This window comes from Zophobas morio, unplaced genomic scaffold (genome assembly GCF_036711695.1).
Source record: "Zophobas morio isolate AGI-343-1 ecotype UQ-CSIRO unplaced genomic scaffold, CSIRO_AGI_Zmor_V1 ptg000030l, whole genome shotgun sequence".
Taxonomy (NCBI): domain Eukaryota; kingdom Metazoa; phylum Arthropoda; class Insecta; order Coleoptera; family Tenebrionidae; genus Zophobas; species Zophobas morio.
In genome coordinates, this window is record NW_026972135.1 from 9,932,624 (window position 1) to 9,952,864 (window position 20,241).

Here is a 20,241-nt window from a genome sequence, read left to right on the forward strand (position 1 = left end):
CCGTGGGCGGGACGCCCTCGGAAGTACATTGTCGACCTCGCGCGTTATTTATTTCATAACGCCCTAAATACCTTCATAACTATAATACATGCCAAACACAATTTTTGTATGTATTCGTGTTCCTCTACTGTGACTGGCGTTTCGATTCCACAATGATTTTCATATTCGGAAACATGCATTTTCCGGCCTGGTGTCCCACATAACTACATAGTGAGTGCAAAGTTAAAATATTTCATTCTTTCATTAAGAAAATATCAAGTACGTAAACCCCAGGTAAAAAGGTAAAAAGTAAAGAAAAAAGAAAGGAAAATGTTTATTTTATCCCGAATTATTATTTCTGGACTACGATTTCATTAACACCTTTCACAAGATCTGGGTTCTTTAAAATTGTTACATGGTCACCATCTATCGTAATTACTTCCGCTAGGTTTTCGCTTATTTTTGATAATTGATAATCATCCTCTTCGTCAACCATGGAATGTTTTGCCTTGAACAGATGCACTGATGATTTAATTTTCTTATTTTTAAATGTATAGTTAAGTAAAGCTTTGCAACGGTGGTATAGTGCAACACCTGCCCGCTTTTCTAACTTTTGTTTGTTATTTGTTTCGGGGGGTATCAGCGCCAAAAACAAATTGATTCTTTCTTCAAAATCTTTACATTTCAGTAAAGTTTCCTGAAATAAACACATACCCACTTTAATCATGTAATTAGAAATAATCTAATAACCAGTTACCTCATATTGCGAAAATACATCCAACGAAATCACGAAAGAAGCAATTTTGCTCAAAATAGCAGTTTGGAATTGAGCTTCCGTTTCATGCGCAAATTGCTTTTTTAAAGAAGAAGTTGAATAAGCTGGTGAACCGTCGATTAAAATCAGAATACCAGTGTAGCCATTCTTTTCTAGCAAGCTGATCATTTCTAGAGCGACTAGAGTTCCAAATGAATATCCAATAATGTAAAAGGGGGTGGTTCTGGTTAAATAATTTTCGATGTGCTGAAAATATTATCATATTAAATGAATAAACTTTCACATACGTGTATAAATTTTAACGAACCGGGAGTGTATTCTGTGCAAGTTCTTCAATAGAGTCCTCTGAATTTTTATAGGTGTACTGGACTCCTATTACGTGGGCTTTCAATGAATTCGTTAAATATTCTAGTGGTGTGAAGATGCCTTCTACTCCTGGTAACACCAATACTATAGGAGCTTCCACATGTGGTTCCACTTGACTATTGAATTTAACAACAGGCAGATGGATAGTTTCGCTATTGGGAATGCTCTGAATAAGCAAATTTGTGCCTTCTTCTATTTTTTGGTTTACAACTTCTCCAGATGCTTTCATTTTCTCTGCCTCCATTTCAGTCAATCTAAAGTTTAGCAATAAATTACAACATTTTCGCAATCACATAATAATTACTTTGCAAATGTTAAACTTCTCACATCTTTGGATGTTACATAGATCCCAAAATCTTTCTCTAAAAGTTGAATAATCTCAGTTCCCATTAGCGAATCCATACCGAGTTCCGCAAATGTCGTATATTGACTTATAGTTTTCATGTCTTTTATTCCTACAACATGTGCAACCGCTTCTACTGCACTAAGATTATCGCTTTTGTCGTATTTTTTGGCAACCACCATACTAGAAACAACTGGATATTTGTGTTTCAATAACACATCCAATACTTCAAGACAACTTGAAATTTTTTGTTGAAGAGTACCACCAATCACTAACTCTTTATTCTCCTTTTGCATTTTCGCCACCAAACCAACCTTTAAAATATTTGCAATCTTAAAGAATTTTTAAAAATGTGTTGAGTACTTCACCGATTGCACCCCACTGGATAGCTACCGCTGGTAATCCTTCTCGCTTTCGATTCTCACATATCCTTTCCATAACAGAGTTTGCCATACCGTAGTTGCTCTGACCGGGATTCCCACGTCCACATGATACTGACGAAAATATAACAAAGTACCTAAAATACATCACCAGAGTCTAATGTTGTCTCTAAGTTGTAAGTAAACCTTAGTTTTGGACACAATTTTCTAGTGACTCGATCCAAATAGAGTGTAGCGCGAGCTTTTGGTGCCAAGGAAGTTTCGAAATTTTCATGTGTTTGGTTTTCAAAGAGAGTATCCTTAAGGACCACAGCTAAGTTAAAAATAGCATCGACAGGTCCAAGCTTATTCGCTTCTTTAATTAAATCTTCACATCCTCTTTCAGTGGTTACGTCTTTTGTAGAAATTTTAACTTCGACGCCGTATGTTGTCCAAATGCTAAAATTGCTACTGTCTAACTTTACTGTGTGAAGAGATTATATTTTACTTTATTCTTTGCTGATGGTGACCATTTTGTATACCCGATCTTGAAGTTAGTACTAGTTTTCTTGCACCTCTCAAAATCAACCAGTCGCCTAATTCTAAACCAACTCCACCTAGCCCTCCAATAACAATGTAGGTGTAACGTACGTCACAGTGGAAACTTAAAAGAATTGTTTGATTATTATAGATAGAAAATTGTGGACAAAGATATTATCTCATTGTTAACTTACCGTGGATTTGACATAATCTGGAATTTACTGACACTATCTTCTTCTTCTTCATTCCGCAGCTTGATCAATATCCTACCAATATGTTTACCTGTCATCATGTATCTGTACGATTTTTCAACTTCATCTGCCCTGAACACAATCCTGGGAAGTGGTTTTACAAAACCTGCTTCAATTCCATCCATTAAATGTTCAACCACCTTAAGCTTCATTTCTTTAAAGTTATTAAAAACTTCATCTAATAATATGCCGTGATAGGTAGCCTCTTTTTCCATGAACAAAAGATTCAAAGAACTATCATTTGCCAGATCGTATTTGCCAATTTCCATAAACTTTCCTCCTCGTGCTAAACACCTAATCGAAGCCTGCAATTTATCCTCACTTAGGGAGTTCAAAATCATGTCAACCCCTTTATTCCGAGTTTCCCTTCGGATCATTTGCTCAAATGAGGTGTCTCGTGAATTCCCAATATGATTGTCTGGAATTTGTGGATAATTTTTTTTTAAATATGCTCGTTTTTCTTGAGTGCCAACGGTTACATAAATTTCGCATTTATAGTGAAAGCAAATGTTCAAGGCAGCCAATCCAATACCACCAGTAGCGGAGTGAATAAGAACTGAGGAACCCGGTTTCAAATCGCCAACCTTAAAAAAATACACTATTAGAGAAATTAATTTTTTCGTGCGTAGATACCATTAAAAGAGCATAAATAACAGTGGAATAGACAACAGGAACCGTTGCTGCATCTTCGAGTGTCCATGAGTCCGGTATTTTCCAAACTAAGGAAGAATCGAGAGTAACATGGGAAGAAATACCTTGATTGTTTGTCATTGCAGCTATTCTACGCCCACTGTGAATAATGTGTGTAACTTAGTTTTTTCAAATAAATAATACCACCTTAAATCTTTTCCTGAAAATTCAAATCCTATTAGAATCTCTTGGCCAAGTCGATGTGATTGTATCATTTCAGGATTTACACGCCCAGAGGCCGCCATTATATCTTTAAAGTTAATTGACGCATAATATGTCTGCAAACAGCAATCATTTCCATAGAACTATATTTTATGTAACTTACTGGAACCAAAAGTTGTCCTTCTTTTAGTGGTACTTCTTCAGATAAATGCCCCTCTAACCATTCGAAACTGGATATGTCTCCTCTACTTTTAAAATGAGCATAAGAATGTTCACAGTTAATCTTCGTCCTCTCCTCCAAAACCAAATGACGATACGTTCCCCACGATTTGTCCTTATAAATGTTTACAGCCAAGTTTTTACTAATTTGTTTACTGTAGAACGGATGTTGGGGATCAAATTTCGGAGCGTCGTCCATCATAAAGAAACACTTAACTAAATTTCCACTGGTTTCTCGCCTGATGCAATTTATCAAACCCAGTATTCCTTCGGGATCTCTGTTGGTCGCATACGCTATAACATCTTTTCCGACACTTAACGCGTTTTGAAGCTCTGAAATCCAGTTGAAACTACTAGAAGATATTTCAATAAACTCCTGATTAACATTTTCCACTTTTCTTCGCAATAAAATTATTCTTTCGTTTGGTGTTACATAATCAGTTAGAATATCTGCTTCAGTAAGATCTTTTTCTAAATTGAAGCCAATATCTTCCCGTGTTAGGATAAATCCGTTTCTGCTAACGGGTGCAAAAATTTGTTTTAAAGCATTTGATTGTTCTAGAATTTTACTGCCAATATACAAAAGGATGCTACTTTGAGATGTTAACGTGACAGTTTCAAATTTTATTCCAGGTGTCTCATTTGTCGTGGTTCCTGATGAAATGGTTAGATCTGGAGTTACTACAGGAATATCTTCTAAGGTTTTATTAACGAAACCCAAGATGTGTTCCGCATTTATATCCGTGAATTCGTTTACGATTTCCACAGCTTTGAAATTGTTCTCTAAACTATTTTCTAAGATAATTTGCGTGTTGACTCTCACGGCTTCTTCTAATCCTAACGATAAATTGTTTGGAATAAATACGTTCTTTTCTAAAACTGGTTCCAGTGGTGGTTTTTTCTTGAAAATAGATTTTACTTGGACTCCATGTATTTCAATTCCACCGGACCTAGACAAGATAAAATTATTTTTTTAATGTAATATATTAGTGAATAGTTTATTTACTGGATCAAGTTGCAATTCTTATTCCCATAGACAGGTAGAACACATTCTTCTGTATCCTGTTGGTTGACAATTTCTACGTGTTTTATGGGATCTATAATTATTTTCTTAATGGCAACAGGAACGAAAAGCAACCTTGTGTCAGACTGAAGAATTTTCATTTGAAGCATATTATCCATAAAAGCACTCCAGTTGTCCTCCCATTTAATCAGACCGGCAGAAGCGTCTACATTGCATCGTTTAATTGATTTGAATAAACCACTAAAAATACCTATGTAGCAAATTGTGTCTCGCCATAATCAAAATAACCTGTAATTGTAACCCCTTAGGTAAAATTCTCGGTAAATTTCGTCTTGTTCCAACATTTCCAATTTATCGTCATTGAAGGAATTAAGTTTTGGTAATATATTTTGTTGCTTGTTTGCATTTGGACAAATTTGGATACGACCACTAACTACTAACGAATCTTTCTCTAGAATTTCAAAATTGCCTGTGCCCCTTTGAATAGTTATAAGCAATTTTACGTAACCACTCTTAGGCAATGTAACAGCTCTGATAAATTTACAGTTTTCAAATAAGACAGGAATATCGATGGTTAATAATCGTCGACTCTGTGCGTATGTTTGCCAAACTAAATGTAAATATTCGGTAGCAGGGAAAAGGTTACGCCCTAAAAACGTTGTTTATCACGTTAGTATCATATGATCGAAAAAAAGGTTATTAGTGAGTCACCAAATTTATTAAAACATTTATACTAGGTACCGTTGCAGTTTTTTGACATTTTTTATTTTTAATTTCCCAACAAATTTCAAGAACCCGAAGATCAAAAAAGAGACAACAAACGAAAACTCAGAAAAGTTGGAGGAACGTATGATTCGTTCACCCAAAAGCACTATCATAACCAGACTTTGGTGGAAGTGATACTCATTTAAGTCCGATCGCCAGCGCTATTGCAGTCGTGGCTTACAACTTCGAGAATTCTTAACAACAATTACTACTTTTTCTAGGTTTTCCTAAGTTTCACGAGTTCTCCTAGATGTTAAAATGCTTTAAAAATTAAAAATTTCTGCACAACATCACCATTTTCGTGATGACTTTGATCAGATAAGCCCTGAATTGCATCAAATGCCACAGAGGGTGAGACTACCTGACATCGCGTCGTCGTTTTTAATATTTGTCTGATTGATTCTTCATCACCTCGGCTGTGCCTAACTCTGATCATAACCTTTCACAGCAAACAGAAAAACCATTTGGAATTCGTCAATTATTTCTTTCATTACGTTGTACATAAAATGTGTCGTGACCGGGAACGACAAATCATCATTTAATTTAAAAATATGTATAGATAATTTATTAATACCTTCTATAAATCAGTTACGTGGCGATACCGTAATAAAAAATTCCCAGCGTACAATCAAGAAACGCAAACGTCAAACTGACTAACACGAATTAGAGCAGTTTTTAAATTTTAAATTTCAGAGATTGCGAGACGCCTTTTTTTTTCGATCATATGGTATATTTTTTAGTGTTAATTTAAACGTATTACCATCGATGAAATGGCCTTTCATAAACCGGTGTTCCTCGTGTAAGTATGAAATTCTGTATTCTTTCTGCTCAGCTTCCGATGATGTAAATTCACTAAATTTATAGGTATACCATGATTTTTCGTGATTCCATTGAATTGAAGGTGAAATCATGGAGGTGCCTGTACTTACAGGGAATTCTACTTGTGGATACAGTTTATGAACTTGAGGAAGATGACCTTCTGTATATAATCTACGAATTTAACTTATTTTCTCTAAATTTCATTGGTACGAAATTCTTACCTTCCTAACGTACCCAGTAAATTGACGCTACCATTTTCTACCAGTAAGTTATCTCCATCATTGAGACGTAGATCAGATATATTAAGTACCACTGTGCTTTTCGATGGTTTATAAGAATTTGGGTAAATTGAATAATCCTCCTTTGATATGTTTTTATCTTTTGAATTAGAATTTACTTTACTAAGTTTTATCGCTGCTGACACGGCCTCGTTCAGTTGAATAACGTTATAATGGTAAGCAGTAGCGATTTTGCCAGAAGTTTCACCGAAAACTCTAATAGGAAACAATTCCAACTCCTTGAGAATATCTACCAAAATTAATTGCAAACATATTGACCCTAATGTGTCTTCATCTACATTTCTCTTTCTTTCTAAAATTTCTTTAAGTGTTCTTACTTTGTTGTGTACCAAAATTTGATTAACCCTTTCGCCAAGAAAAAAAATGTCTTAATTAAGGTCCCAGAAATGAAATCTTAACGTACCTTGTTTCGATGTATTCGAAGATCGAAAACTTCTTTAAGTAAGACGCCAGTATGTGAAAATTATTGACGAATTGTCCAAAAAATACACACAAAGATGGTCTGCGCGAAGGCAATAATTTGGATGACATGGATACAATACCACGTTTGGAAATTACTGCATATCCTCGATATAAATGATTTGGGTTATTAATTTTATATAACTGATGGAGGAGACCGACGTATTCTTCATCCAAGTTGTTGCTGCTAACATCGTTTAAAATTTTCAAAACCGCTTCATTAGTGCGACCACTGACACAAATTAATCTAGGAACATCATCTTTTGGAAGTCCACCATTGATTTTCTGTTTTTTAAACCTTTGCAATATCACATGACAGTTGTTACCTCCGAAACCAAAGTTGTTAACACCTACAATGGCATCATGTTCTAAAAGCTCAGTGGCTTCTGTCACAATTTTCATTCGCTTTTGTTCAATTCCTTCCAGTCCTTTTCGAATTCTTTTCAAGTTGATGTTAGGTGGTATAGATCTGGTTTCCATTGCAATCAGTACTTTTACAATTGAACACAGACCTGATGCAGGTTCTGTATGACCCATGTTTGATTTTACTGATCCCACGAGAAGCTCTTTTCCACATTTCTTCGCCAGAGCCCCGTCTATAGCATTAACCTCTTCAGGATCTCCAGCTTGAGTGCCAGTGCCATGTGTTTCGACGTAGCTCAGTTCTGGAGGGTTAATACCACTTTCTTTGTATATTTCAGTCATAAGCTCTTTCTGCATTTGCGAAGAAGGATATGTTATCCCTTCCTTTTTAAATCCGTCGCAGTTCACTTTTGTATTAACAATTCGTGCGTAAATTCGTTTCGCATTATTAGACTTTTGGAGCAAAAGACAAGTGCAAGCCTCACTTCTAACATAACCGTCTGCGTCTTGATCGAAAACTTTGGGTATTCCTTCCGGACTTAAAACTCCTAACCTAAAATGTATTGCTGTAATAAAGAAATGATTATCTTAGATGAACAATTGTACCGAAAAAATTGAATTGTAGTTCCAGGATGGATAGTCAAATTGCAGGTAGCGACTATTGCAGCCTCACATTGACCACTTCTCATTGATTTAAATGCTGAATGAAGAGCATTCCCGGAACTGCTACAAGCCGTGTCAGCCACGAATGATGGTCCTTTTAGTTTCAAATAATAACTGAGGCGATGAGCAAACAAAGATTTAAAATAACTGAAAGAAATGCATTGTTTATAATAATTTAGTATATTTTATTATTAACTGAATCACTTTATATGTACAAACTCCTGTTAAAAATTGATCTAAAACTATTCAAACAAAATATCCCTCCCGGTTGCGACTACTTCACATTACACAAAGGAAACTGTTGGTATCATATAGAAATAGAACGTGTATCTTTCATTTATTTTGAAAAATACATGAGAAAATTGTTATCTGCCTACCGGACATTATTTTAGGATAGTTTTACATGTCAAAAAATTTAATATGTATGTGTCAATATAAACTAGCTTCAGTGAAAATATTACAGTGTTTCTCAAATTTGAATTGAAATTATTAAATTTTCTTACCCTGTAATGGTAAACTTTTGCGATTCCGTCATACTGGTATAGGTAAGATTTTCCACGTCTGAATAAGAGAAACCGATGAATACACCAGTTTTGCTTCCTTCAAGCTCTAACGGATTTACTCCAGCATCCATAATAGCTTCCATGACCGTTTCCATCAAAACTCTCATGCCAGGATCTAAATTGTCAGCTTGACGATAATGTAGCCCAAAATAACCAGCGTCTAGTTTATTAATATTATTAATGTGAGCACTTCGCTTCGGTAGATCAGGATGATTGATTTTCCACCTTTTCTCATTTTCTGTAACCATCAGCGTTTTGTTAAACAGATTGTCACGAAACTCGTAGACATTATCAGATTCTGGAAAACGACCAGACATGCCAGATATGACCACTTCTTCACCAGCTGGAGGAGAGGACAACCAACGACCATATTGAAAATTAGGGTCACGTAATTCGTTTTCTTGAATTTTGTTTACGTCCATTTTGATCTACCCAACAACGTTAACAACTTAAACCTAAAGAGACACAAAATATATATACCAAGTCCTGCTCACTTTATGTAAACAAAGATAATCGATTATTTGCATCACGGAATGGAATTATAAAGTATTATAATACGACTTTAATGAGTTCCAGTTGGTCAAACATTTCAAAACAACAGTTCATGACTGTTAAATCATGGACAAAACAAATGTTGGTCTGTACTTATTTGTACTTTACAATTTTTGTTTAACATTTTAATGTCTACAGGCCATCCAGGATAATCGTGATTTCGCCATCCTTCAACAAATAATATAGCTTATTAGATGTAAATTTATGACACCACTAGAAAAATATTATACATTCTACGTCAAGTTGCAACACTAGCTTTGACTAAAGCTCGGAATTATATGCAGAAAAAACATGTAAAATATGCAAGAAAAATTACTTTTTGTACAACAAAGTAAATAAAGTTATTTTGCAAACGTATCTTAATTTTAGCAACAGTTTAGGTATAACATTTATCTACAGTTGTTTTCCTGAGAGTGCTTTCGTCTGGAATGGTCCTTTTACAGTATTTTTCCAAAAATTAATGAAATGTAGGATTACTTAACTTATTTAATGGAATATCCGAGGCAAGCATGGCGTAGCATAAATCGAACTTGAATGTTTCCTTTTGATTTTTGCCGGTATTAGCAGATAAAGTTTCTCGTATTGGTGTTTGAGTTACACTGGTTAAGTTTCTTTTTTCACAATTTCTTTTGAGAGAGAGAGGCATTCTGCAATGTTGGTCTATAAGATGTTTCTTTATGCTCGAAATCTATAAAAAAAAAATTGAAAACAAATAATTATTTATGTAAGAGATATCTATTATTAACATTGAGTGACATGCAAAACATATTTTCTTACTTGGTTCTCTTAGACTTTAGTCTAAGGGCTCAAAGTATATTTTAAAAAATTTAGTGCTTTGCCGCAAGGTTTACAAAAAACACCGTCTCCATCTAGAACGAACTCAGAGTAGGGCCGAATCCACGATAATAGTTTAAAAGACATTTTTTTAATTATACGTAATATCACTGCTCTGTCGCCAAGTTCGGAGACGAATGATGAATGAATTTAGAAATCGAAGAATGAAATAAGTACTTACAAATCCATTCTAGTTTTCCATCACTTCCAACCCCTCGTTAAATACATTTGTAGAACAATCTGTATAACATATACAACATCCGGCTGAGAGGCCGTTAAGTAAAGAATTCCAGTAATACGTCTAATTGGGGGTGCCCGTAAATGAAGTCTTGGAAAAACCCGTCCGCATTACTAAGACAAGATTAAATTAAAATTGTATCAAAATTAAGATTTTCACAAATTAGAATAAACCAATATATGCATAAAAATGCACTTAACATTAAAATAAGCAATGCGTAAATGCAAAAACTGTAAATAAGCAGAATATGCAAAAATATTCATTTTGCATATTATCCAAGCCTTAACCTTGACTATTGCTCGCACAGCTGTCTAAATGACGATAAAACGACTGTAAAACAATATCTTACAGTTTGTTGGTATTCGATGCAGAAGAATAAAAATTCCCTGAACTTTTTTCGTTAGGTTATGTTTTATTAAATTAAAGGTTAAAAAATATGACAGAAATACAAACATTGTTCTTTCAGTTTTCAGTAGCAATGACCAAGTAAACGATATCCATTTCTTAGAAAGCATAAAACTTTACGCTATTTAAAACAGTTATTCGGCTTTTTGTAAGTGTTTATTTCATATGTAAGGAACAAACACTAAAATTTCACTTAAACATTGCTTTTATAAGAATGGGGGTTCTACATACGACTATTGTCGCATGCCACATTTAACATCTCATCTTTATGAGTAATTCTCAATCATCGGTTCGTTCTGCTCGCCCACTAATTAGAAATGGAAATTTCGACCTTTGTGAACAACCTATTTCCATATCTTCCAACTTTTTTTTTAATTTTCTAATTTACTAAAAGGGTTGGTAAAAGACAACAATCTCGCCCTAGTGCTTTATTGGGTTTAGTTCTTCTGAAACATTTTTCCGGCCTTAAATTGAATGATTTATCTATATAGCTATTACTAATGCTTACGTAAGTGCTCTTTATTTGCTTTTACTAAGTACTTCCAAAAAATTAAAATGCTTATAATTTGGTGCAAAGTAACAATGTGGATGATCTTTCTAAAATTATACTTATTTTGTTGTACGTTAGGTAGTTTTTCACATACTACCTTGGTAAATTTAGAACAAAAGATACGTAAAAATATCACCCCCCGACAAGCTACAATTCACTCCATTTCCATTATTTCGCTATGAAAATCTGTATCATCACCGTCATTTTCAAATTCAGATTCTGAATCAGATGCACCTAGCGAAATAATGAAAGGCGGTATAGATTCGTAGGAAAGATTTCCCATATTTTTTCCCAATCTGCCAAAATAAGTTTTTCACAATGTTTACATGCTGATTAACCACCCAATTTTAAATAATTGTTCCGTCCATCGTTTTATGATAGTCTCTATCGTTATTTTTTGAATTTCAAAAATTGTTACAACCATCCAAGAACCCCGTTGAACAACCCGCGTGGAGAATAGTAAACCTTGAGCCTTCGCTTTCAATTTTGGTGGGATTGCTTTTTAGATCAGTATCGTGCACCCAGTGACGAATGGACGAACCATTTTGATAGATCCATGATATACACGAAAGTCAAATTTTCACAAGAATTTAGAAACTGTAAATGTGTTCTCAAAAAAGTAATTTTGGCTCCAACGACATGTTTTTATTCACATAGAATTTTGCGACCATTTAGTTCCCTGTGTTTATAACCCATTGACTTAAGAATTTTGTATAATGTGGTTCGCTCCCCTTTAAATTCCAAGTGTTCCCTAGAATATGCAAAAGAATATCTGTAGTGAAATATTCGTTTTTTTCATTAAGTTGCCAAATTTGTCGTTGCAGATCTTTCCGAAATATATAATTTGTAAATAAATCCGTTGGTTTTCGCTAGCCAGATAGTGATGTTTTTAAATTTTGGTCCCCTGTTGATACAATTTTGGCCACAGTAGATGTTCCCACCTATGAGAAAAAAATTCAAAAATATTTTGCAGCGAATTTTTACATTTCAAAAAATACGTTCGAGACCCTCATAGTTACTTCTTCGAAAGAAACATCGCACCTGTCTTTTCGAAACTGCAAAAAACATCTTTTTACTGCAATTTTTCGTTGAAGTAAAACTATTTTGGGCGTTTTATTTTTAAATAATGTCGCAATGATCTGTGAATCTGTTTATTTATCTATGCTGACAAAATTAAAACATTGATTAAAAAATTGCGTCAAATAATTCTGATCTAATAAATGATGTAGAAAAGTGGCAATCCAGCTCAAAGCAAATGTCAATCAGACTACTGACAGACAAAAAACTAATCATCAAATCACTTTATTCAACTTAAAAAAAATATATCAAAGCCTACTTTACTACATAAAGATCGTGACTGGATAATACAATATTTAGCCTGAGTGTTCACCTGCTCTTAATGAATATGTACTTCTATTGTCACCAAATTTGAAACATTTGTTTTCAGTATTCCTTTGTTCATAATAACTCAACATTTATTCTCACAGCAAACGACCCACTTTTGCTATACTACATATAACGAATCCATCAATTAAACAAATAATCATTTAAACACTATAGTTTCAAATTTTGAACAGACGTCGTTAAAAATGGAGACTAAAGTCCTTGAAGGACAATAAGAAATAAGTATTAATAATTATTCCCAATTCTTTTCCATTTTCAGCTTCTCACCAACTGTAACGTTATTAGTGCAGTTTTCTAAGTGTTCAAATTTGATTCCTGAAGTCATAAAACTTTTTATGACTTCAGGAATCTTTTTTTTTATTCAATTTTATTTTTTGTATTTAAAGAATCCTCGATATACCTCTCCAAATCGTAACCATGAGGCAATTTCACTCCCGTCAACTTCATTTTCACTCCCATCAACTTCATCAACTTAGTATCACTAATTTATCCTCAATTACACCGAGAATAATCAATTCAGGGTTTGGAAATCATTAAAGGGCATAATTAAAAACCAAAACATTCCAAAATGATCGTTTCCAGGTTATGTCTCATTTTTCCTGACAGTTGTGGACAGTTGTCACATTAGGTGGCCAACTTCACGTTTACATTATTGATCACGGATCACAATTTTCCAAATTACAGACCTCTAGACAAGTCGACAATTAGCCATTGTAATGCTACTAGTGGCAAAAATATATTTAAAACATCCGACCAACAAGACAAATGGCCTCTCAGCAATAATAATAGTAAGCATTAGCTTCAAATGAGGATAAAAAAAAAGAGAAAAATAGGAGCGGCCAAGTTTGACATCAAACATTTATTGAAAAAACTCAAAGCGGATCCGGACACCACAAGTATAGGAGTATGCTACTTATCACATTTAAACCATTTTAAAATAGAATTCTTTGAAATGACGTCATCAAATTGTTGGTGGTGGGATTAACCAAATTTTGATTAACGTTTTACCATCTAAGTACATGATATTAATATACGTACAAAATTTGGCAACAGTTTCGGAGACTACGTGTCTAATAAAAATCGACACAGACGTCAGACAGACAGACAGACGGAAACGGGAGAATTCTTTTTCGTACTCCAGGTGTCTTTCGCTCAGGAAGCTTAGGTTGTTACAAATTGTGAAAAACCAGGACACTTGAATTTAGACAACTTACTCAATTTAAATTTTTTGTTCGATTAAGTTCAATTTGCATATGCAGTCCTTGTAATTGTAATTTCCGTGCAATGTGTTTGAATTACCCTGAACTGCGACCACCACATTTTATAATGTGCTGTTTATTGGATTATTTTTTTAATATTGCTTTAAACAGCCGCAGCTTTAATGTGTATTGTATTTATGCAACAGTAATTTTAAATTAAAAAATGCAATACAACAAAAACAAAATTACCTAACAATTTTAATACTCTCTTATTGAAATATTGAAATATACGAAGTAAATCGGTCTCTACTCCTTAGTATTAATGTGTTTTAATTTGCAAATCATCGTGTCACATTCACAAAGCACAGGTGTGTTGCATAAGAATTTAATACTTAACCTGCTTGCGATGAATATGTACTTTTTTTGTATGTAAATATTTGTTTTTAGACTCGAATAAAATTAAGTTAATTAGTTTTCATACATTTGAAACATATGTTTTCAGTATTATTTTCTTTGTCTATTTATCACAAATCGAAATTTAACCCCTCAGAAAATAAAGGCGTTTTTACTATAACGAATCTATACAATATACGCAAGTCACTCAAAAATGGCATTTCTATTGGACCAGAAAGCGTTTATAATTGTATTGTCGAAATGGCCAGAGGTAAACGGTGTGTGGGAGTCCGGGAAGAATTTCCCAACAACATTTCATTTTGAAATGATTTTCAACATTTTGGTATCATGATGTTCACCAAATTTCCACAAATTTGTTAATACCAACAACAAAAATCGTATTTCTTTAAAAGAGAAAGACAGTAACAGTAAAATGAAAACAATTTGACAATGGCACCCACTCGTATTATTTTTGCTTCATTGTTTGTAAATTCGCAGTTCATGTTGATGTTCTTAATTAATTATTCATGGTTCTAATAAGACAAAACAACTGCAATGATGTAAATGTTAATATAAACCACGTGGCGGAAATTCACTTATTCAGGCTCAACTTTTTTAATAAATGCTACATGGAAAAGTTCTGCATGTGTTTACTAAATTATATATATTATACACACTACAAAATTTCTCACTGTAGAATGGTAATAGGTTACTTACGGTATTTAATCTTAAACGTTGACCCATTAATATATTATTTTGTCCCTTTATCATACATTATTTTTTATTTAACTTGATTTCAAACCAGAACGCCAAAATCTAATTTTGTGGTTTACTTCTGATTCTTCCTAAAATATAAGCATTAAAAATGTTCAGCAATACGCAAAATGTTTACCCAGTAAAGGTGTCACAGGAGCTTCGACAGCAAAAACTAAGAAGAATGAAATCAAAGCACTGTACCCCAAAATTCATAAAACTTAAGACGAATTTAATTAATTTAAAAAATTGAACGTATTATTGCTACGTACCAAATTAAAAATTGTAAAGTGCCTCAATATATATCTATTCAGACTAAAACTTAGTACTGTGACATATGCGGGCAGCTTATCTCTCCATATCGAATAAAAACCAATCAAAGCAGATACTAAACAACACCATCCTAACAGAACTATCGCTATTTTGGTAAATTTCCATAATCCAAAAAGTACCATAGGTGATGTTAGAAATAACTGCATGTTTGTTGACGTAATTATAAATTATTTTGTCCGGTACTCACAATCTTGTTGGCGTCGATATAATTCTGGATGTACAAAAGGCAAGACCACCAGTTTTGTTGGCATGGACTTTGAAACGACTTTACAAGAAGGGGCCTTGGGTGTACGCAGAAAAGCTTCTAACAATAATGGGACAAAATTCTAAGAAAGAGTTGTTGCACGAAAAGAGAAAAATACTCATTTAAATCATAAACGTCGCACAGAGTTGACATAAAAACGATGAACGAAAGAATAATCAGCAGAAAACTGAAAACTATTTCTTATTAAAAATCTATTAAAGAGTAAACTCGTACATCGTCAAGCTTGCTTCCGCTGGGAGTACTTCTACGTCGTCTAGAGTTTGGCAGAGAAATTCTGGAAATTTGATTCTAAGATGCTTTTCGGTCCCTAATGAACTCATCAATATGGAATTCCCAATGACATTAACGTCTTCTGTGTAACAGCCATCTGGTACACATCGCGCCCAGTGTGGTGGCCTCGAGGGTAGTGAATCGAAAGTCTAACAATGACATTAAAAAAAATAAATCAAAAAATTCGTGCTTAAATACCGAATTCCTGTTAAATGTGAAACCAATGAATTACTTTCCAACTATGTCCTCATCACGGAAAGTATTTGTTTTAGAATTTATACACTGTCGAAAATTACCAAAATCTCCAAATTTTAACGTAGTGAAATTTAGTGGTACTTTTGAAGTGGCGTTCACCACTTAAAATAAGCTAGTTTTAAAGATATCGTTTTCTCGATTATTACTTACTTTGAAAAGCCCATGACACTCGACTGGAATTTAAGTCGTCGATAAGTGCTTGCAGCTGGTGGAAACACCGTGATGTTATTAACGTTATTTGTATGACGTTTCTTGGTTGGTCTAAAGGGTTTCACATACAGCCATACCATTACGTCGATTGTAACCTCAAAATTTCGGTGCATATATTCACTCCACAATATATTAATGCTTTATTGAAAATATTACACATAATTTAGTTTCCATTTTGTTTCCATGGTACGTATTTTCCATCTCTTATTTCTAAATAAATGGCAAAATCTTCACTAATATTTGCATACTCTTCTATTTCACGTTTCGCCGCACTAACATCAGCCTCTGAATTTATCAAAAACTTCACCATTGGAAGATCTTCGTTTACTGCAGCAATAGACAATGGACACTTCTTATTGCCATCAACTTTATCCTTAATATCATTCTTTCGTGACAAAAAATATTCGACCATTTGGAGATTCCCTCGTTCCACAGCTTTCGTCACAGGAGAAAACCCAGTTTCAAAAAGAACATCTACGTCGATCTTCAATAACTCGACCAAAGCTTTCACCATTGTCAAATTATTGTCTTCTATCAACTGATGAAAATACGAAAGATTATTGTCCCCGTTGTTAATGGTGGCACCTTTATCACTCAAGTATGACGAAATATCCCCATTACCAGTTTCTAAAGCTCTGATTAAGGGCAATTTTCCGCTTCTATCAGGCATATTTACACTAGCTCCGTTTTTCACTAATACCTTCACAATGTTAACATCCTCAGTTTCGATAGCTTTTGTTAAAACAGTATACCCATTTCTGTATATCACATTGAGCTCGACATTTTTCGTGATCAAAAAATCGACAATTTGTAAGTCCCCCAAAATCACGGCTTCAAAAAGGGCTGTTTGGATGGTGTGTTCAGCTCCGTGTTGTAGCAACAGTTGCACAATTTGTAAGTTTTGTGTTTTCACGGCAAGCTGAAGAGGAGTTTGACCTTTCACAGTTTTACAAGAGTTGGCGTTTAAAGTAAGAAGACACTGGACCAATTTGATGTTCTGTGACTGGATAGCTCTTGCCAATGGGGTGAATCCTTCCTCGTCAGTTTGATTAACATTTTTTCCTTGAAGAAAACTTGTTACGTCTTGCAAGGTTTCTTCTTTAAGTACATCTTCTGATGTTTGTTCTTCTTTGGGAACTGTTTCTACTTTGGTGACTAATTTTATCGTAGCTTTCTTTGTCCCCGAAGACTTTACTTGGTTGTAATTTACAGACTCTTTCTGCCTCGCGCTTCTAGCGGCTATTTTTTCTTCAAAATAGTTTAAAATACTGGGATCACTCAACCTTTGTGCTAATGCAAGTGCAGAATCACCATTGCGGTCACACTGATTGATATCCGCCCCTCTGAAAAACAGACGTTTGACAACTTCAAGTCTATTGTTAACTACTGCAAGAGTAATGGGAAGTTTTCCAGAACCATCACATTGACTCACATCGGCACCACTCATCAGCAAAAACTGGACAATTTCGTCTTTGTTCAAAGACAGTGCTTCGTTCAGTGGAGTACGACCAAACGCGTCCTTTTCATTAACTTTAGCTCCTCCTTTTATCAGAATGTCCATAACTTGTGAAGAACAATTGCTTCGTATGGCAACTATCAATGGCGTGATTTTATTAGTAGCGTTGCGATGAAGGTTTGGAGATTTGCTTATGAGGTACTCGATTATTTTAAAATTGTCTTTTTCAACAGCTTTGGAAAATATGGAGCACTGAGCTAAAGGCCAGGTTGCATTGATGTCTGCGCCTTGCTCCATGCATCTGGTGAGAAGGTCTATGTCGTCGGAATTTATGGCTGTGATTAGGAGGTCGGTCTTGGAGGGCCGGTGAGACATTTTTGGAGAGTGAAGCTGAAACAAAAAATTAAAGGTTGTTTATCAATTCTGTGAGAGTATCAAACAAATGAGTAAGAATATAAATTTTGCAAAATCAAATTTTATAATTTTTCGAAAAGCGAGTAAAGGTTTGTCTAAATAACCTTCGAGAAAACTGGCCAACCAATCAACGAAATAGAGTATGAATCTCTGCTGCATCTGTTTAATTTTTGACATTGACATGTTTCACAGCCAACTCTAATTAGTTTTATTTTCGATCGATATTTTATATTTTTAGCAAATATTTATAATTATATTCAAAAGTAATTAGCAATTGATTATGTTTTTTGTTCACGTAGGCACTTATAGATAATTGTACCTAGTTGGCGTGCTGGAAATGCCAACTTTAGTGGTACCTTTAATATGTAGATAGTGCTAAACTATGTATGTTTTTTGTTATTATTATTATATTAATTAATTAACCCTAGATTGTCACAATAATCACGTACTAATAAATATCGTTGTAACCACGAAAATAGATTAATTTCTGTGAATTCCTGTATGATTCATGGTCATGAGAAAGATAAGTACTAATAATGGTTTTCCTCATTCCTGATAAACACATATTTATTATTCGAACGATATCTGAAGAATTCATTGTAAAACCTTCATTTTGGCTAAAGTTTAATTTCATGTTGCTTGGTACTTCATTGCGTGTGCAATACCAGATTTAATTAAAAACCTATACTCATTCGATTAATTACAAATACTAGAGTAAAAAAAATATAATCTTACGTCAATTTTCCCTGTAACTTTGCACGTCTTTTATCAAAAATCTTTAACATTCGTCGTTTTTGTCATTTACCAATCTGATTTGATCACCGACATGCTACATTTTTCAATTCGTTGAAATTTGCCTGCCTGCTTCCTGGAACTTTGTCTTATCGGTCGTGCGTTATCAAATCATAAAACCTACGACGCATCGAATACTGAATGTTAATAATCTGCATAACTGCAGCGACTTCCGCAAGGAAGAGTGACACTATCGAAAATTCTCAAAATGTAATGTTATCTTACAACCCTATTATTCAAAAATGTCAAGGCTACTGCCAATTAGTTTAATAAAAATTAATTTTTATTTTGTAAACGTAACATTTGAACAGATAACATTCAGAATATTTAAACAAAAGTAAAAATAAGGTCCGAATTTTGTTTTTATTAGGACTCTTTTGGCAACGAAACGTAACGGGAAATAACTCACCAACACAGCTCCCAGATCTGCCTGCACCACTTAAACACAATAAGCGACTAATGAAGAAATGGATGCTGGTGGGAGGGTTTCATGCGAAGCACGTTTCACTTTAAATAAACTGTCTATTAAAATTAACAACATTGACAATCATCACAACTAAACTAAAACAATCTTCTTCAAACAAAACTGTCGAATCCTACGAAAATTTGCAGAATTCGTTTCTGCAGCACATGAACAGTTCAAGATAGTGTTGTGGTATTTGGTGAGTCCAAGATAAATAAACAATCACCTTGGTTGCAGTACTTGTCCATATACTTTACCAAATCCAGAAACGTTTTAACATGAACATCATCCACTACATTTGAGAGGAGATTTTTCCACAGCTCTTCGGATTGCTCTTTTTTCTTTAGCCTCTTCCCCTCTTCATATCTCTTATTTGCAAACCAACGTGTTATCTTTTTCTCAGAAACACCCAACATTCGTGAGAATTGCTTACGCTGTTCCGCCGTGATGTACCTGTTTTTGGAATATGCTTTGTTCAGGATGGTCAGCTGAGTTTGGTTCATTTTAATTCGACGAAGTTTTTGTTTGGATTGGCTTGATTTTGTTATGTCTGTGGTGAAATACGTGATCAGTGGACAGAAGAATTAGAAAGGAGATGAAACTAAAGACTTACTTTTAGGTTTTGGAAGCTCCGTTGTGTCTTCGTTATTCATAGCATCGTTATTAAGAATCTAAGGTTATAAAATTAACTATCGGAACTTACGAATTAACTATGATTTACCTTTTCTAAATTAACTGTGGACGTGTATTGTTCTTCAACAGATGGATCTGTGGGTAATTCTGCTATATTTCTTGGTGTTACAGAGTCCATTATTA

General features: G+C 34.2%; 3 protein-coding genes across 11 annotated transcripts; all 3 read right to left on the minus strand.

The window, feature by feature from the left end:
• Positions 1–300: 300 nt before the first annotated feature.
• LOC135138971 (fatty acid synthase-like) lies at positions 301–16,413 on the minus strand. Of its 8 annotated transcripts, none has more exons than XM_064069025.1 (26): positions 16,241–16,413; positions 16,034–16,191; positions 15,779–15,984; positions 15,488–15,731; positions 15,240–15,385; positions 15,107–15,187; positions 14,932–15,059; positions 10,207–10,376; positions 8,580–9,879; positions 8,020–8,223; positions 6,995–7,966; positions 6,514–6,936; positions 6,234–6,463; positions 4,997–5,357; positions 4,691–4,948; positions 3,629–4,634; positions 3,451–3,581; positions 3,247–3,403; positions 2,557–3,197; positions 2,331–2,486; positions 2,030–2,281; positions 1,827–1,980; positions 1,425–1,777; positions 1,062–1,374; positions 737–1,000; positions 301–676 (listed from the first exon to the last, which is right to left on the minus strand). In XM_064069025.1, the coding sequence occupies exons 9-26, from the start codon at positions 9,059–9,061 to the stop codon at positions 332–334; spliced, it is 6,702 nt and encodes a 2,233-aa protein (XP_063925095.1). In that variant the 5' UTR covers positions 9,062–9,879; positions 10,207–10,376; positions 14,932–15,059; positions 15,107–15,187; positions 15,240–15,385; positions 15,488–15,731; positions 15,779–15,984; positions 16,034–16,191; positions 16,241–16,413; the 3' UTR covers positions 301–331. The 8 variants fall into 8 exon arrangements, with proteins under 8 accessions (XP_063925095.1, XP_063925094.1, XP_063925098.1 ...); XM_064069024.1 differs by having other exon boundaries at positions 15,240–15,440; XM_064069028.1 differs by having other exon boundaries at positions 8,580–9,094; positions 9,674–9,879; positions 15,240–15,731.
• Positions 16,414–16,427: 14 nt separating this feature from the next.
• LOC135138973 (putative ankyrin repeat protein RF_0381) lies at positions 16,428–20,196 on the minus strand. Of its 2 annotated transcripts, XM_064069031.1 has the most exons (4): positions 20,147–20,196; positions 20,039–20,096; positions 19,372–19,975; positions 16,428–18,146 (listed from the first exon to the last, which is right to left on the minus strand). In XM_064069031.1, exon 4 carries the CDS (start codon positions 18,129–18,131, stop codon positions 16,464–16,466), a length of 1,668 nt encoding a protein of 555 aa, XP_063925101.1. In that variant the 5' UTR covers positions 18,132–18,146; positions 19,372–19,975; positions 20,039–20,096; positions 20,147–20,196; the 3' UTR covers positions 16,428–16,463. The 2 variants fall into 2 exon arrangements, with proteins under 2 accessions (XP_063925101.1, XP_063925102.1); XM_064069032.1 differs by lacking the exons at positions 19,372–19,975; positions 20,039–20,096; positions 20,147–20,196 and adding an exon at positions 18,906–19,003.
• On the minus strand, positions 19,602–20,236 carry LOC135138523 (homeobox protein vex1-like). The gene is made up of 3 exons (XM_064068500.1): positions 20,147–20,236; positions 20,039–20,096; positions 19,602–19,975 (listed from the first exon to the last, which is right to left on the minus strand). The coding sequence occupies exons 1-3, from the start codon at positions 20,234–20,236 to the stop codon at positions 19,602–19,604; spliced, it is 522 nt and encodes a 173-aa protein (XP_063924570.1).
• Between the last annotated feature and the right edge of the window lie 5 nt (positions 20,237–20,241).

Bases quoted from the DNA above. Each gene is read 5' to 3' on its own strand.
- LOC135138523 (XM_064068500.1), bottom strand. From the start codon at position 20,236: ATGGACTCTGTAACACCAAGAAATATAGCAGAATTACCCACAGATCCA. The intron at 20,097-20,146 runs GTAAATCATAGT...TTATAACCTTAG, and splicing joins CCACAGTTAATTTAGAAAAG to ATTCTTAATAACGATGCTAT. The intron at 19,976-20,038 runs GTAAGTCTTTAG...ATTTCACCACAG, and splicing joins GGAGCTTCCAAAACCTAAAA to ACATAACAAAATCAAGCCAA.
- LOC135138971 (XM_064069030.1), bottom strand. From the start codon at position 9,061: ATGGACGTAAACAAAATTCAAGAAAACGAATTACGTGACCCTAATTTT. The intron at 8,224-8,579 runs GTAAGAAAATTT...CATTTCTTTCAG, and splicing joins CAAAAGTTTACCATTACAGG to TTATTTTAAATCTTTGTTTG. The intron at 3,582-3,628 runs GTAAGTTACATA...TGCTGTTTGCAG, and splicing joins AAGGACAACTTTTGGTTCCA to ACATATTATGCGTCAATTAA.
- LOC135138973 (XM_064069031.1), bottom strand. From the start codon at position 18,131: ATGTCTCACCGGCCCTCCAAGACCGACCTCCTAATCACAGCCATAAAT.